Source organism: Penaeus vannamei, chromosome 35, assembly GCF_042767895.1.
Source record: "Penaeus vannamei isolate JL-2024 chromosome 35, ASM4276789v1, whole genome shotgun sequence".
Classification (NCBI taxonomy): domain Eukaryota; kingdom Metazoa; phylum Arthropoda; class Malacostraca; order Decapoda; family Penaeidae; genus Penaeus; species Penaeus vannamei.
In genome coordinates, this window is record NC_091583.1 from 10,137,737 (window position 1) to 10,155,891 (window position 18,155).

The 18,155-nt window shown below is 45.9% G+C and overlaps 1 protein-coding gene across 1 annotated transcript in view; it reads right to left on the reverse strand.

The window, feature by feature from the left end:
* Window positions 1-13,007, reverse strand: part of LOC113821812 (G1/S-specific cyclin-D2) — a 47,144-nt gene extending 34,137 nt beyond the window's left edge. Inside the window, exons 1-2 of the mRNA XM_027374370.2 lie at window positions 12,447-13,007; window positions 8,973-9,188 (exon numbers count right to left, since the gene is read on the reverse strand). Coding sequence (XP_027230171.1) covers window positions 8,973-9,188; window positions 12,447-12,653 — 423 coding nt within the window. The 5' untranslated portion in view covers window positions 12,654-13,007. The remainder of the gene's footprint in view (window positions 1-8,972; window positions 9,189-12,446) is intronic.
* Between the last annotated feature and the right edge of the window lie 5,148 nt (window positions 13,008-18,155).

Genomic DNA, 18,155 nt, shown 5'->3' on the forward strand with positions numbered 1-18,155 from the left:
CCACCCCCGAGCGAGTAACCAAATAAGAACAGGTATCGCGACACATGTGAAAGGGTCGTGGCCCTGGGATCCGGACACATGTGAAAATCAAACATGAGGCGATGCGGCCACCGTGCGACACCCGCGCTGTTTGTCGCTCTCATGGCCCCCTCCCCCTTCCCCTCCCCCTTCCCCCTCCCCTCCCACCTCTCCCCTTCCCCTCCCACCTCTCCCCTTCCCCTCCCACCCACCCACAACCGCCGTCGCGACCACACCTGTTGAAGCTTTTATCTGTTGCTGTGGGAGTTCGAGCTCGTTAATGAATAATAAACCGGTCAATGAGACGGTGACTGGCGATGTCTCTTTCCCTCCTTCCGTCTGTTTTTTTCTCTCTCTCTTACTCCGTCTCTTCCTCCTGCTTTCTTTCCACGCGTGCCCGCCTAAGGAGATCTTTCATAAGAAGGAAAAAAAGGTTTATCGACATGAGTTCCTCTTCGAACGTGATCGGTTTATGTCATCGCGTCCCGGTCGAGAGAAGGTTCTTTGGATAACCACGATTCACACCGTACAAATGGCGGCAGATTTAAACTCCGCTAAGAGGATTACTGTATTCAATTTATGTTCGGCTTCGCCACTTCATCAAGGCACTCCCGCGCATCCTTTTTCTCTGCGGGTTATGTCCTTCGCCGCCCATGAACAGGATTTGGGGATCATATTGAATTTGCTATTAATGCGAGACGGACTCCTGGCTGCGGCGCGAACTCCCCGCGTCAGGGCCATCCCGCGCGCTACTTGGTCGCCGTCTCCGAATTCCTATCGTCGACCGAAGAATGAGCAACTATCATAATGTCTCATATTCTACATACTGCGTTTTCTCTCGGTGTCATTTTCTACATATCGAAGTACTTCCTAACCCTTTCACCCGGAGGATCCTCGAAAAGCCCATCGGCAAAAGCTGACGAAACAACCGTAAAATTGGCCAGCCTTGCGATCCGTTCCAGGAATCCGGACGACGCGGCACCCAAGGCGATGCTCCATTGTTTGGGCAAGATGGCGGCCGTCTTTGAAGTGCGGAGGCAGCCGTCTGCGCGTGATTGGGTCGCGGCGGGAGGCTCCGTGATGGTAAACATTACTCAAAGGATGCACTGGGAGGTCGAGATGACGGACAACAAAGGGCCTGAGTAGTTACGGAGAGCGACTAAAGGGTTCATTGAATGCCACTCCCTGGGCAGGCGAGCCCGGGGTGGCATTTCGCAACCGATGACCATTCCTTTAATGAGGAGATAAATGCGCCAATAAATAAAATAAAGACCACCCGATCCTCTCATTACCCGAACACCGCTTTCAAACCGAGAAAAACGAACTCGCGAGATAGGGAGAGTCCGCACCAGTCTCCCCGCGGCGAGTCCCTTCCTCCGGGACTACCTCGCCGACAGCCCCCTCGCCGACAGCCCGGTGAGTCAGACAGGCCAGCAGACAGCCTGGGAACAGAGTAGCTAGGGTCCTATCGCCTCATTTGACGCTCGGCTGCCCTTCCCACGCAATCCGACTCTCGGGCTAAATAGGGCAGGGGGGCGGGGGCACGGGGGCCGGGGGCGGGGGCACGGGGGCCGGGGGCGAGGCACTGTGGGTATCGGGCCCCGTGGTGTCCATTTTATTGTGTCCCTTATAGTGCCACTCGGAGGAGGGGGGAGGGAGGGGGCATGAGGGTGTGCAAGCCCATTATTCCATTGAAAGTTCGTCGTAAAGTTAAACGAGGATTTGGCCAAATTGAGGAAGGGAAATTTTAATACAACAAAATGGGGCTTTTAATCTTACAAACTCACATCATTAATTCCACTTCTTTTAAATAACTTATTTAAATATATATATCTATTAAAAGACTAATGTGTACGTCTGCCATTAGCGGCTTGTGTCTGAAATCATCTGCAGAGTTTTGGCGCCATTAATTGCGATCTGCGTGAAAACTCCAGCTAAACCAGTTTGGCCCAAAATGACTCATACTGCATGTGCAATAGAGCAACACACATCAGCAATTGCAGAGTGAAAAAAGGAAGGAAAAAATCTATTAGTCATGTTTACCCGTCATGTATTTGCAATGTCATCATCGTCTGGCCATAAAAATATAATGATTAAGGATTACACATCTATTTCTGAATATTCAACCTTTTGCCATAAATAACATAATAACAAAAACGGTACCTACTTTTCAAAAATTTAATTTCTCACTATGAACTCTTGCCACGTGGTCTAAGGTAAACATGACAGGCGCCTCCCCTCACTCCACCTTCCCCTCGCCTCCCCTACCCCTCACAACACCTTCCCCTCCCCCCCCCCACTCGAGACTCTCCAAACATATGAGTGTCGCCTTGTGTACATTCCCGGTCAAGATCGATCTATTTCAGGGTCAGGTAGTTGAGGGAACAGACGGGTTGCGTTACAGTGATTTGGTGACACATGCTTATCTCCCCCCTCCCCCCTCACCCTCTTCCCTCCCCACCCCTTATGGTGGGTAATGAGGGGTGTGACTGATACGGGTCCAGGAGGGGGGAGGGGAGGAAGAGGAGGGGGAGGGGAGAAGACAGGAGGGAAGGGTAAGGTGAAGGGTAGGAAGGGGAGGTTAGAATGAGAAGGGAAAAAAAGGCTAGAGAAAAGAGAAGAGACGAGAGGTGAGAAGAAAGAGATAAGAGAGAAGAATAGGAGGAGGAGCAGAAGTTAAGGCGGGGGAAGGGGGTGGGGAGCAGACAGATAAATAGCAGACGTGAGAGAACACGAGAACAAAACAGATCATCCCGCAGCAAACGGTATGGATAACAAAGAAAGGATGAAACGAAGAAGAATAAGAGGAGTGGAGAGACAAGAGAGAAATCAAATCTAATTATGATCTTAATTACCCCCTCCCCCAATCAACAATCAAAGAAATAAAAACAAAAGAACCATCCTCCCTTTCCTAATTACGCCTTTTCTCTTTCCTCCCTACCTTCCACCCATTCACTCTTCCACCCTTCCTCCATTCCTCCCTTCCACCCATTCACTTTTCCACCCTTCCTCCATTCCTCCCTTCCACCCATCTATTCGGTATGGAGGGGTAGCAGAGTGGGAGGGAAGAAGCAATAGAGAGAGGAGGGAGGGGAGGGAGGGGAGGGAAGGAAGGAAGGAAGGAGGTAAGGAGAGGGAGAGAGGGAGAGAGGGTGAGAGGGTGAGAGGGTGAGAGGGTGAGAGGGAGACAGAGAAAGAGAGAAAGAGAGAGAGAAAGAGAGAGAGAGAGAGAGAGAGAGAGAGAGAGAGAGAGAGAGAGGGAGAGAGAGAGAGAGAGAGAGAGAGAGAGAGAGAGAGAGAGAGAGAGAGAGAGAGAGAAAGAGAGAGAGAGAGAGAGAGAGAGAGAGAAAGAGAGAGAGAGAAAGAGAAAGAGAAAGAGAAAAAGAAAAGAGCGAGAGAGAGAGAGAGAGAAAGAAAAGAGCGAGAGAGAGAGAGAGAGAGAGAGAGAGAGAGAGAGAGAGAGAGAGAGAGAGAGAGAGAGAGCGAGAGAGCGAGAGAGAAGGAGCGAAGGAGGGAGGGAGAGACAACGCTACCCCCCCCCCCCCTTGTCAACTCACACGTTTCCCACATTCCTGTCTATTATAGCGGCCTCAGACACTCCTGAAGGAATGAACTCTCCCTGACATTAGCGTGATGGATGTCCCTCCTCTTTATTTTTCCCCTTTTTCTCTTCTTTTCTTTTTTTTTATTTCCCTTTTATCTACATTTTTCTCAAGTCTCTTTTTCTATATGATTAGTTTTTTTTTTACTTCTTTTTCCTACTTTCCTTGTGTCTTTTTCTTTTCTTTTCTTTTTTATTATTCTTTAATTTCTTTAATTTTCTCTGTTCTTCTCTCCTCCCTTTTATCCTTATTCTCTCTTCCCTTATCCTCCTTCACCTCTCTTTCTCTATTTCCCTCTCTTTTCCTTCCTTTCTCCCCTTCCTTCTCGATTCCCCCTCCTCCTTTTCTTTAATCCGAATCGCCACCGTCGCCAAAGACCTCGGAGAAGAGCCAATTAGCGATCATTAAACGACCCGAGAGCCAATAAATGAGCAACTTCCGGTCATGTGGCGTTCCCTCAGGTGACACGATGACGCAATCGCCACGGCAACGACGAAGGCGACCCCCCACCTCCCCCCTCTTCCCCCCTTTCAATTCGGTCACGTGATCAACGAGTGGAAAGTAAAAAGAAAAGGAAGGTCCAATTTATTCTCAATAAGAGAGAGGGAAGGAAAAATCCAAGAAATTTAAAAAAGAACGAGACAAAAAATATCTATATTTTCACGCATCATCATTTTAACTCCCTTCGTCCATTATTCGAATTCCTCCATCTCCTTATACGCAAACGACACATTTTCTCTCTCTCTCCCCCTCCCGCCACACCATGCTCCGACGTGGGTGGGTTGGTGGGCATAAGCCGTGTGTGGGCAGGCGTGAACATAGCTTGGGTATTGGGCATGGGCATACTCTCTCGTGGGGCTTCGGGGCTTTATCTGGGTACTGTGTCCTCGGCGGCGTCTTAAGGGCTTTCTCACGGATGCCTTTTGTGGGAAACACGTTCCTCGGAGGATGGGGTGGCCGTGTACGTGAAAGTACGGAGGGACGAGGAGGAGGAGGGAGGAGGTGAAGGAGGTAGAGGTGGGAGGGAGGAGGTGGAGGTGGAGGAAGGAGGAAGAGGAGAGAGGAGGTGGAGGAGGAGAAAGAGGGGGAGAGAGGAACGAGTAAGAAAAAAGGGGAAAAGGAAATAGAATAGATGCAACAGAAGGAAATAAAAAAAGGAAGAAAACTAACCCGAATAAAAAGAAAAAAAAAGGAATCAAAGGACACTGAACATGAATTTAGTATACCAGTTATGAGAAGAAAAAGAAAAACAAAAGCAAACGAATAAAAACAACAGAAAACAGATCGAGCGAGAGGAAGGCAGCAGACAGCCTCGAGGAGTAGCGGCTGGCCTGTGTAAATCTCTCGTCGCCGGCCCCAGCAGAGGTCTCCCGAGGGCGTGCGTGAGGCGACGTCCGCGGAAAGTTATAGGCGCGGCCGACACTTGTGGGCGTAGGGAGGTTAGGGGCTCGGCCGGGGGAGGGGGGGCAGGGGTGTTGTGTGGGCGCCGGAAATCACTAGTGTCAGTTACGGCTGGCAGTTAAGGCATTCTCTCGCCCGGTGCCAGTCTAGGGGCATCCTCCTCCTCCTCCGTGGCACATGTTTTCAAGATTTTACGCCCTCGCGTTTCCGGGTCTTGTCTCGCTTCCCTTCGGTCTCCGTGCCGCGAAGAGGTCACGTGATTCGCGGGCCGTCCATGCCCGTCCTCCAAAAGCCTTTCCTCCCGCGTGGCACACCGCCGGAGCAAGGGGATTCCCCGACGCCCTCGGCTCGAGTATCCATCGGCCGACTCGCCTGGGAACGCGTCGAGGCACAGGGGGGAGGGGGAGGGGGAGGAAGGAATGGGGGGGGGGTGCGTGGCATGTCTTATTTCTTCCATGACAGACGAGGTGCCCTTCGTTACGCTACCGCCGGCGAGAAGCATGCGGAATCCGATCCCTCTGTTTAAAAGCTGGTAAGTTGGTAACGATGCTTAGCGCGTCATACGAGCCGCGAGTATTTCCTGGCTTCACAGGGGGGGGGGGGGGGCGCGGGGAAACAAGTGGATGGAAAAATGTCTTGTGAGAATCGGGTCTTCTGGAGAGGGAGACACGATGGCGACGTAACGGACTCTCGGGACTTTCTGTTCGTTCAAAATTCGAAAAAGCTGTCCTTCGCGCGCGCGACGTGAGCCGACCCGAACACCGGCCTCTCGAACAGCAGTGGCTCGCTTTAGGTAAATGACATCGTTAATGATCGGAGGCTTACCGAGGTGTAAACGAATAAAGTAATAAAGGGGAATCTTTGAGCATAATGACCCCTGGGCCAGGTGGGGAGCGTGCCGGCCCCGCCAGATCGGCTTATCATTAATCAATCCCGCCGCCCGATGCAGAGTTATTTCGCGGGCGCGCGCGCGCAACAACTGGCATTGTTATACACCCTCCCGATCGATGACACAGGGGCCGCCTGGCCCACCCGTTGTAATTACCAAATTAGAACAAACTACTAACTTGTTTTGACATTCACGGACTTGGAACCTCCAACGGATGGAAATTGCAGGAAGGGAGAAACTTCGCCATATTTAGCAAACATGCCAATCCGCCGCCGGGCCGAACAATGGCGGCGGCGGCGGACAATAAGCCCGGCAATTAGGCGCCGCGCACGTGCCTCAGCAACAGATCGCTGACTTCTGCGGTCCGATGCACGTGCTCGCGCCGACCGCATGCCTCCATCGCTGCGCCGGGAGAGGACCAACGCGCCGCCTCCTGAAGGTGCAGGCAGCCTCCCTCCTCCCTCCGGGCTGGTGGCTCCCTCCCTGCGAGCCGCGAGGAGCCACGGCGCGCCGGGAGAGTGAAAACAGCAGGCCCCTGAGGTCACAAATCCCTCACATCCGTTGGCGGAGTCGCGTCAAAATTAGGCCTGCGGTCACGCCACTCGGCCCTCGATCGCGGTAATTGTCAAAAGCAGATGCTAATTGATCCATCTTAATTGCCCCTCGGCGGACACCAGCCAGCCACCGCAAGCTTCTGCTCCGTCACCAAACCTCAAATAACAGTACACAAACAAACAAACACACTACAAAAACTAAATCATCCGAGTATAAAACAGCGAGACTCAAGAGCAACGTGACATCCCAAAACCCTTTCCTTCCTCTTTCTCCATTCTCTTTCTTGTTGCTCGCTCTCCCTCCCCCGAAAAGGTAACGCTTAAACTGCCATAAAGTAACCGATTTTACTGCCCGATAATACTGTTTTGCCCCTCTCTTAGGCCTCCATGAAAGTGCCGGCCGCGCAAAAAATGGCAGCGGTAGGCCTAGCTGCTTTTTTATTATTGTCACACTGGTGGGCTAGGAAAGTCTTTTTTTTATTTTCTGTCTTTATGGCCTACGAAGAAGGATCTTAATTCAAATGTTGCTAAGAACCGCCATCGCCGATTGGTTCTGGGTCAAGGAACTCCCCGGGGTGTGTGTGTGTGTGTGTGTGTGTGTGTGTGTGTGTGTGTGTGTGTGTGTGTGTGTGTGTGTGTGTGTGTGTGTGTGTGTGTGTGTGTGTGTGTGTGTGTGTGTGAAGAGAAGAGAAGAGAAGAGAAGAGAAGAGAAGAGAAGAGAAGAGAAGAGAAGAGAAGAGAAGAGAAGAGAAGAGAAGAGAAGAGAAGAGAAGAGAAGAGAAGAGAAGAGAAGAGAAGAGAAGAGAGAAAAGAAAACGAAACACAAACGCTCTCGTTTCTAAGTAACACGTAAGGCCGATAACGTATCATTAAGTGAGGAACCCCCTTGATGAGGGTGTCGGGTGCCATATGACACCCTCGCCGCTCCCCCTTGTTCATCACTTGCTATATTTACGTCCCCCCTTCCACGCAGGGGTCACTGCCCCAACCCCTTCCACCCCGGCCGCCCCTCCCTCTGGTCACGGGCGGTTTACACTCACAGGTCAAAGCAAACCGTACAGCGCGGCCTCGCAAAACCACTTTCCAGCCGCAAAGTAGACCTAGGAATTTATAATCGAAAGTAAAACAAAAAAAAAAAAGAAATAAAAAAACGTTGAAAAGAAAAAGGGAAAATAAAAATTCCCTTTTGCTTTCGTTCAATGGATATCGTGAGATTTTTTTATACATAGAGATATACAACGAGATGGGATTTCTTTTTTCCTTTTTTGAGAACCTCCGCTTCGATCCCCCAAAGATGTTCCCATGAGGTTCGCCGGGATAAAGCAGGTTCGAGAACATTCAGCGCCCGGGAACATGACACGTTGCTTTTGATTGACAGCTCTCTCCACCTCCTTCCTCTCGCCCCGCCACCTCATCTTGCTTCCAAATGACATGTGTCACGTCGTCATCGCTTCATGTTACTAACACAATCCCTGAGAAGACACACACACACGAGAGAAAGAGAAAGAGAAAGAGAGAGAGAGAGAGAGAGAGAGAGAGAGAGAGAGAGAGAGAGAGAGAGAGAGAGAGAGAGAGAGAGAGAGAGAGAGAGAGAGAGAAAGAGAGAGAAAGAGAGAGAAAGAGAGAGAAAGAGAGAGAAAGAGAAAGAGAGAGAGAGCGAGAGAGAGACAGAGCGAGAGAGAGAGAGAAAGAGAGAGAGAGAGAGAGAGAAAGAGAGAGAGAGAGAGAGAGAGAGAGAGAGAGAGAGAGAGAGAGCGGATGTTAAGTGAAGTGAAGAGGATTTCCTAAGGATTTCTGACGTAAAATAACAAACAGAAAAGAGAGAGACAGATGAACACGATGAAAGGGAAATGTGAAAAGAGATTCCGAGTCATTTATCGACCCGATCTTCTTTTTTTCTCTCTTTTTTCAAGGAGAAAGAGAGAGAGAGAAGGAAGAGACACAAAAAATGACACTCAGACTTTAGAATAACAAACCGAAAGAGTAAAAGTCAAGAATGAGTGGAGAGACAAGATAAAAAAAAGAGAGTAAGAGGAGTAGAAAAAAAATGTTCTATGGTTAAGCTCCTTTCCCAAAATCTCGCTAGAAGTTCCCAGGGCAGGATCTTCGCATAGGCCTATCTCCCCCAACTCCCTCCCCTCCCCCCGGCCCCTCTGCTGAACCTCCCTCCCTTCCCCTCTTCCTCCTCCTCTTCCTCCTCCTTCTGCAGGTCGTCAGCCAGGCCCCTGAGACAAACCGGGTCGAATTCGAGCGCCTTGGCTTAGTTACGAAGCGAGGAGGGCGGAACAGGAAGAGGACGAAGGCAGCGTTTAAGCGTTCGTCACCCGCGCGCCGAAATTTTGATGGATCGTTGCGTGCAGTCCAACCGACGTCTAGCCTGCGGTGATGGAGGATGGAAGTAGGACGCGAAAACGCACGATAATCTATGTACAAAAGGGAAAAGGAAAATGAAAAGAAGAACGATAAAAAAGAAGAGAGAGAGCTACAATAAGAAAAATCCCGACGTACCTTGATCTCCTGAACGCCGACGGAGTAGTCAGTGTAGTAGGCGAGGAGCTCGATGGACAGAGGGCGACACTGACGGAGTTTGGACGCCAGCAGGAGGCACACGGCGCCCAGGAGTTGGAGTTGCGTCCTCTGTACCACGCAGGCACACAGGAACCGGTCGAGGAAGTTGATCGCGACAGCAAAGACCTGGTCCTCGCATGCCTGCTCCTCGCACACCTGGAGGAGGAGGAAGAACAGTTGAAAACGGAGAAGGGAAGCAACAGGAGATACCAAATTTTTGGAAACTGTTCTAATACACTTTTTTAAGATCCAATTTTAAACAACGTTAAATCTACTATCTTAATCCCATGATATCAAACACAACCCAACACAAGATATATAACGAATAAATCTATTAAGGACGACGAAGCGAAACCATTGTTCCCACTTTCTACGCCCGACCCAAGATGGCGGACGCGGGGAGGGGATGGGGGGGGGGGCTCAAAAATGCATTCGGAAGTCTGTAAGTAATCTTTGGGTACAAGTAAACGGTCGGTATACAGGGACCGGGCTACAGGGAAGCGTTACAGCCGCAATTTAGGAGTCCTGTAACTGTAGCAGCGTCCCCGTGAGGACTAGATGTGGGGGGGTCATAAAGTGATTATTCTCTCATCTAGGTGGGGGGAGGGAGGGGGAGCCTGATGTGTTTGGTTGTTTTTTTTCGAGCTTGCTACCATCGGAATGAGAAGATGCATTTATTCAATATGCGCGGCCCGGGCTCGACTTTCTCCTAAAATTATGCAAAGAAATATCCCAAAAGGCATTTGGCACCATCTCGGGCTCAAGGATTCCCATAGTTAGTGAGCCACACGAAATCCTCTCGCTCCTATAGGACCTTCATGGCGAACCCATCAGTAAAACCTCCTTCAGTAAGTCAGCGCCGCCACTTCAACCCCATCCTCCCTCTTATAAAAAACGAATTAATACTAAATAATTGATCTCATTAGCCCCTCTACAAAGAAAAGTTCGCTGTATCGAGGCCCAACCCACGTGAAACCCTCCCTGCCTGGGCGTCCCTGCCATAGGCCTGGGACAGCGGTCACACATGCATCTCGCCACGCTCTCTCGCCCTTCGGTACGCGGATGGTAAGTGTCAAAACCGCAGAGTGCTTGCGCCGTGGGGATACGACCCTCGACCCTCAAGCAGTGGCCGCAGCCTATAAGACGCGGCTGACCTAAATCTCTCGAGACATTTAAAAAGTGGAAGTTTAAGGAGGTATTTTCTAGTTCCCGAGCATTCTAGTGGATTGGAATGCGCCTGTATGTCAAGAAGACGATCTTGAAGAGTAAAACAGGGGCTCTAGACGCCCACGGACCAAACAGATGAGGGCGTCCACCTGCATTTTTCTAAGTGAGGCGGAAGAGATAGATTCGCCCCTCTGACATATGGGTAGAATGGAGGACCTGGAAGACGCAAACTGAATAAATATTCCAAAAAGTTTACCAATATCATTTCGGTTGCTATGTTTGACTTTGCAAAAGAACACGTTTTCTTCCGAATGATGAAATACACAGACGATATAACGTAAGGCATCAACCGGTCCTTCCTTGAGTGTCGTCTCGTTCGCAGATTTGTAGATTTTATAATTAGTTCCGCCCACGAAATAAAGTCCTGCCTCGCCTTTATCCCAGCAACAATCTCTGCCCTCCAACGGCTAGCTGGCGGAAACACGATCCTTTCACTGGACTGGTCAAAATGAATCCATAAAATTCGAACAGTTCCGTTTCTTTTAGCTACAGCGTGTTGTGGCCGCAGAAAGAGAAGGAAGCCCCGCATTGTGTGTAGGCCTGAAGTAATGCTAGGCCTATGCGATGGCCGCGACTTTGACAAATATCGGTTGTCACGTGTATTGAGGAACAAGGAGGACCATGTTGGGAGGGAGAGGTGGGGAGGGGGTAGGGAGGAATAGAAGTCCGGACTGCCGACGACGAGCTTCTGATTTCCTGCTGGAGTCCGACCTCAAGAATCTCAGATCCTCCGACGCATTAACATGATAAGCAACCGACCACCGCTGCATTCTCGAAATAGCCGAAGTACCCCTCCACCCCTCCGCCATGCCCTCCCCGAGACACGCAGCCTAAATCAAACAAGTCCTCGGCTTTATTACCAGCACCCTGACCCGTAAACAAACCGACACAAAGCCCCTGCCGATTTCCATCCTGTCATTAACGCCAGAAATCCTTTATTCCTTTCAAAATCTCTTTAGCAGGCCCAACGAGCAAGAGCTGCAGGATGTGGTCAGGACAGTGGGTGGACAATTAATGTAGGTTGGACGACCCGCTGTGCCCGCCTGCCTCGCTAAGATACGAGGACAGGCTAGTCTCCTCGTCGATAATTGCTACAAGGTCCCAAAGGCCATCTGGGAAGTCCTGAATATACACTTAGGCGAGGTCGGCTGCTGGGAGACCGTTTGTTACCTACAAGAGTCGGCGGAGAATGTGCTGGCGAGCCTAACCCCTCCCTCCTACATTATGAGGCTCCCCGCAGGTTAAGGAACATGTTGATGGCTCGAAGACGTGGTAACTGTTGATGAGCAACATGGCTGGGATGAATGTCCTGTTGTCTAGCCAGGACGAACGCGTATGTGGTCGAGAAAAGCGTTAAGAATTTTTTTGAACATGTGGATTTAGTTAGGGCCATCTGAGCAAGGGGAGGGAACACACGGACACGGTCAAAGGACCTGCGGACACGCCGAGGGGACACGGCAGAGGGACACAGTGTGAGGCCCGTCTAGTGGCCGCGTGAGGGATGAAGTGTCACGTGTCAAGTTACAGGCATTTCCTCAACCTTGAAGGAGTTTCATCGTTAGTTTTTCTAAAAAGTTAACCCAAACTCCCATCCCCCAGTGACTGTAAACACGGAAAGTCGATTAATCAATCATGCCGGCTATCTCATTATTAAGTTGATTCACAAAGCTGCCTTTAATATCACCCATTATCTAAGTCATGAAATCTTATCTTAACTTTGCAGCCATGTACAGACAGCTGGCTGGCGCCGAGACTCCACATTTTTGCTCATATCAGCTGAGAAAATCCTTGAGGTCATCTCGGCACCTTCTGATATTCTTGAGTCCTTAGGCCTACCCGCCCACACGTACTTGAACTTGGTTATGCCTTCTGTCAGTTAATCGTAAATCGCTGTTAGTGATAATCTCTGTGTAATCAAAACACAACTATTTATTAACAAAGAGAGGTGGCAACAAGGACGTCGTTAAAGTCGGTTATCAAAGCACACACAAAAATAGCAATAGGTAATGGCCCTAACGATTACACCGAGACAATCATATTAAAAGTTTTATTCGCGTAAACATCACAGCAACAGGAGCAACACGTGGTTTGGACGCGAGGGAAAGCGCGTTCGATACCAAGAGGCAACTCCGAAATTTCCTTAACCGTTTCAAATTCAAATCGTGCTATAAGTTCACTCATACTTACATCCAACATCCATCTGGTGACGACCTTTCGCATGTACGGCTGGATGTCACTCTGGATGTGTTTGAAGTAGTTCTGTGCCGGCATGGTGAAGGGCTGCAGCTGCAACAGGTTGGTCAACACGCGACTGTCGTGCAGTAACACGGGGTCCTGCAGCGCAATCGGCCCCTCTGAGCATGCAGGCACTTCAGCACAGTACAACTCCTCCATTTTCCTCCTTGTGTTGCGAGTGTCACTTAAACCAAGACTTGGGAGAGCGAAAGGCTTGGTCGTGGAGCCGGTGTCAATGTCCAACTTCACAACATGTTATTTGCTCTCTCAGCGACAAAATATTCCAATCGTAACAAAATCCTCAACCAAAGAACACTCCACTCTCTTCTCGATCAACAAAAGTCACCATTCACTAATCCCTTTCCGACTTGCAGCACTTTCATATAAGTCTCACGTAATAATCCTCAGAAGTCAGCGGCTCAAGATTTTGGAGTCAAGTCACGATGCGCAGAGAGCGAGGGCTGTACATCCACTCTCCTCAGCTCCCACACACACACTGACCTCGCTGGGGACTCGGAGGGCGAAGGTCTGGTCCCGCAGCAGCTGTTTCTCGCCAGGGGAGAGAGAGACACGCTCCGGTTGCCAATGCTGCGGATTTTTTCCTTCCTTTATTCTGTATCCTATTTGCCGAAATTTATTATTGCTGTGGGGAAGTGTGAGGATTTTATTTTTTCTTTATTTACAGGGAATTTGAGATTGCGTGTTGTTATTGATATTAAAGAGTTATTCTTTTGTTTCAACAATTCGGGTACGTTTATGGGAGAATGTGATTCATTTGAACTGTGGTAGTTGGGGCTGATAAGGCCTTTGATTGTAAGCATTTAAATATCAGTTTTTTCAGTAACTCGTAGGAAATACCCGAGGGATGACTTCGACTTCGCCGCGGACAGATGCTAATAATTATCCCTCAAGCAACAGGAAAGCGAGAACACTCCACAACACAAGCGAACCGAGTCTAACTGAAAATATATATAACCTAACGTGTACATTCGTATCTCGGTAGGTACCAAAATGCTTTCTCTTGGGCAGTCTCGAGGTTGGGTATGTGTCTTGGAGGGTACCAAGTGTGGATTTATGACTGTAATGCACCCGCCTACCTGCCAAGGGTTAACACACACTTGCTTTTTCTAAACGTTTCTCATTCCTTTTCCCGGTGAGCAACGTTCGTTTACAGCCTTGCAATTGCCTTCTTTTGTACGTGACGGCGTTATTAGCGCTGCCGATGATTTGTGAATATAGATTCGGCGATGCAGTTCCACGTTTTGTACCAAGGAGGAAAAATTCGTGTCGGGTCTCAGAAACTCGCCCTTCGACGCGGGGTAGATAGGGGCGAGAATCGAATGCCGTCGGTTGCAGATGATCCGAGGAAGCACATGGCCAGGGAGAGAACTGGCGAATATGACCCTTACCTACTGATACCATAAGACTAAAAGTTCGATGTAACTATTGTGCCCCGAGTCTGGAAGGACCACCGGATGTTACTAAGGTCAAAATTTCCTTAACAACCAGACTGGTGGACAAGGAATTAGTTTCGTTCACCCCCCCCCCCCGCCCTCCTTTCCCCTCCCCTCCCCCAACCTATCTCCGCTACGGCCATGTTTATTATACAAACATTTTGGCAATATTATACATTGGGTCAGGTTACTTTTGGTATTTCTGCACATACCCATACACGTGGACACACGCACATACACGCACACATATATATATATACATATATACATATATACATATATATATATATATATATATATATATATATATATATATATATATATGTATATATATATACATATATACATATATACTTATATACATATATATATATATATATATATATATATATATATATATATATATATATACTACACACATACACGCATACACGAATATATATATACATACATATATATATATATATATATATATATATATATATATATATATATATATATATGTGTGTGTGTGTGTGTGTGTGTGTGTGTGTGTGTGTGTGTGTGTGTGTGTGTGTATGTGTATGTATATATATATATGTATATATGTATGTATGTATGTATATGTATATATGTATATATATACATGTGTATGCATGTATTTATATATATATATATATATATGAATTTATATACATATATACATACATATATGTGAATTTATGTATGAATATATATATGCATATATATGCATATATATATATATATATATATATATATATATATATATATATACAAAAATATATCTATCTATATATATATTGTTTGTGTGTGTGTGTGTGCATATGTATATGTATATCTGTATACACACACACACATATGTATGTATAAATAAATAGATATATATATATACATATATATATATATGTATATATGTGCGTGTATATATATATATATGTATGTATATGTGTGTATGTATACGTATACATACACACACACGCATACACACACATATGTATATATAGAGAGATACATATGTATACGCACACACACGTATATGCATATATATATATATATATATATATATATATATATATATATATATATATATATATATATATACATATATATGTATATATATATGTATACATATATATATATATGTGTGTGTGTGTGTGTGTGTGTGTGTATAGACTGATAGATATAAACACACACACAGGCAAACACCCAATATACATGAACTGTAGAGAGCGCCCAGCCTTACCTCCCCCCCCCCCCGCGCACAACTCTACGGGGTCCGCCCTTCCGATCTCGCGGCGCCAGCATGTCCGAACCTGTTGATTGTGGAAGAAAGGAAGAATATGTTTCATCATCTTTATCATCCTTTTAATCTAGGCAATTTTGAAGATTGTTTAGATAATGAAAAAAAAAATGTTTCACTTTACTTTGATTAACGAAAATGCTTAGAGTGTTGCCATTTGAATTTCAGTTCATTTTTTTTCTTTATTTTTCTATAAAAAATAACAGACTTGAGGTTTAAACATATGATTCATCTATATATTCAGCATACAGATACGTACTACCTATACATTAATATAGATTCTCCGATACGACTATAAGTAGACGTAACGATATATATCATAGATTTCAAATACATGGTGAACAGTGGCAACTATACATACAAATGTGTATGCTTTTACGTTCAAATTTTTATATAAGCCCTTATAGAAAAGCATATACATCTATATTCATTTTTAGTGCATAAGACCAATTTTTGATAATAAATAGCCAACATACACATAAATGCACATACACATACGTACGTACACACACAGACTTTACATGAACAAACACGTACATACACATCTACCGTTCCCCCCCTCACCTCCCCTCCCTCCATCCCTCCCTGCCCCCCTAGTCTGTACAAAGGTTTCACTTTTTTATGTTGATTTTTTCTTATTCTTATTCTTTCCTCTTCTTATTTTCTTCTTCCTTCTTATTTCCTTCTCTCTTCATCTTTTTCTCCTTCGTCTTTTATTTCTTCTACTTCTTCTCCGTCTTCGTCTTTTCCTCTGCTTTCTTCTTCTTGCTCCTTTCTTCATTCCTTCTTCTTCTTTATTCATCTATTTATTTCTTCTTCTCCGTCTTCGTCTTTTCCTCCTCCTTCTTCCTCTTCTTCTTCTTCTTCTTCTTCTTCTTCTTCTTCTTCTTCTTCTTCTTCTCCTCCTCCTCCTCCTCCTCCTCCTCCTCCTCCTCCTCCTCCTCCTCCTCCTCCTCCTCCTCCTCTTTCTTCATGCTTCTTTCTTTCTTCCCCCATTCCTTCTTCTTTTTAATCTATTTATTTCTTTTTCTAGTTCTTCTCTTTCTTCTTCAGCCTCATACAAATCCTGTAAGTGTTCCTCAAAGCTTTTCTCAAGTATAAACAAAATTTTAGTTGTACTGTTTCCTGCGTCAGTTCTTATTGGCAATATTAGTACCAAAATCGTTATTATCACTATTATCATGATTGTTATTGTTATTATTGTTGTTATTATTATTGTCATTATTATTATTATTGGTGTTGATGTTGTTGATAATGATAATAGTGATAATAATAGCAATGATAATGACAATAATGATGATAATGACAAAAATAATGATAATGATAAAATCGATAATAATGATGATAATGACTTTAAGAATAATAGCGATAATGATGATAATCATAATAACAACCAAATAGATAAATAAATATGTATATGTATATAAACATACACACACACACACACACACACACTCACACACCTACACACACACACACACACACACACACACACACACACACACACATACACTCACACACACACACACACACACACACACATATATATATATATATATATATATATATATATATATATATATATATATATATATATATATATGTATACACAACACACAAACACACACACACACACACACACACACACACACACACACACACACACACACACACACACACACACACACACACACACACACACACACACACACATATATATATATATATATATATATATATATATATATATATATGTATGTATGTATGTATGTATGTATATATGTATATATATGTACATGTATATTTATGTATGTGTGTGTGCGTGGTAGTAACAATAACAATCATCATTGTTATTATCATCATTATCATTATCTTTGTTATTTGTATTATTGTTATCATCGTATTCATTGTTATTATTATCATTATTTTTATTATTATTATTATCATTATTATTATAAGTATCATTACTATTATCATTACTATCATTATTGTTATTGTTGTCGTTATTATTGTTATCAGCATTATCATCGTCATTAGTGGTTTTATTGTTGTTGTTAGAATTAACATTATTATTATTGTTATTATTATCAATATTGTTATCATTATTATTATTGTTGTCGTTCTTATCATTATTATCATTCTTATTGTTATTATTATCATAATTATTATCATCATCAGTAGTATCATTATATTATTATTATTATCATTACCATTATTATCCCCATTACAATTATCATTATTATCATCAATATTATTGTTGTTATCATTATTATTATTTATGCTATAGTTATTACCATCACGAAACACACACAGATGCACAGCCGTATGTATCCACACACACACACGTACGCAGGCCTACTTCTATGTACGTCCTGCATGTATACGTGAACACACACGGACACACAGACCTACGCACGAACGGACACGATACATACACAGATACCGCTCCCCTCCCCTCCCTCTAATCCACTCCCTCCCTCCCCCCTCCCTGTCCTCCGCTCCCTCCCTCCCACCCACCCCAACTCCTTCCTATCTCATCTCCCTTCGCTCCTCCCTCCTTCCTATCCTCTTCTCAGCTCCCTCTCTCCCTCCCACCCTTCTGCGCTCTCTCCCTCTCCTTCCTCCGTCCCCCCCTTCCCCCCTCTTCTCCAATCCTCCCTCCTTCCCTTCCCCCCTCTCCTCCGCTCCCTCCCTTCCTCCGTCTCTCCTTCCCCAATTCCTTCCTATCACACCTCCCTTCCTCCCTCTCTCCCTCCTTCCCTCCCTCCATCCTTCCCTTCCTACCTCCCTTCCCCCTCTCCTTCCTCCCTCCCTTCCCCCTCCTTCCTCTCCTCCTTCCCTCCCTCTCTTCCGCTCCCTCTTTCCCTCCCTCCCACCCCAACTCCTTCCTATCCCATCTCCCTCCTT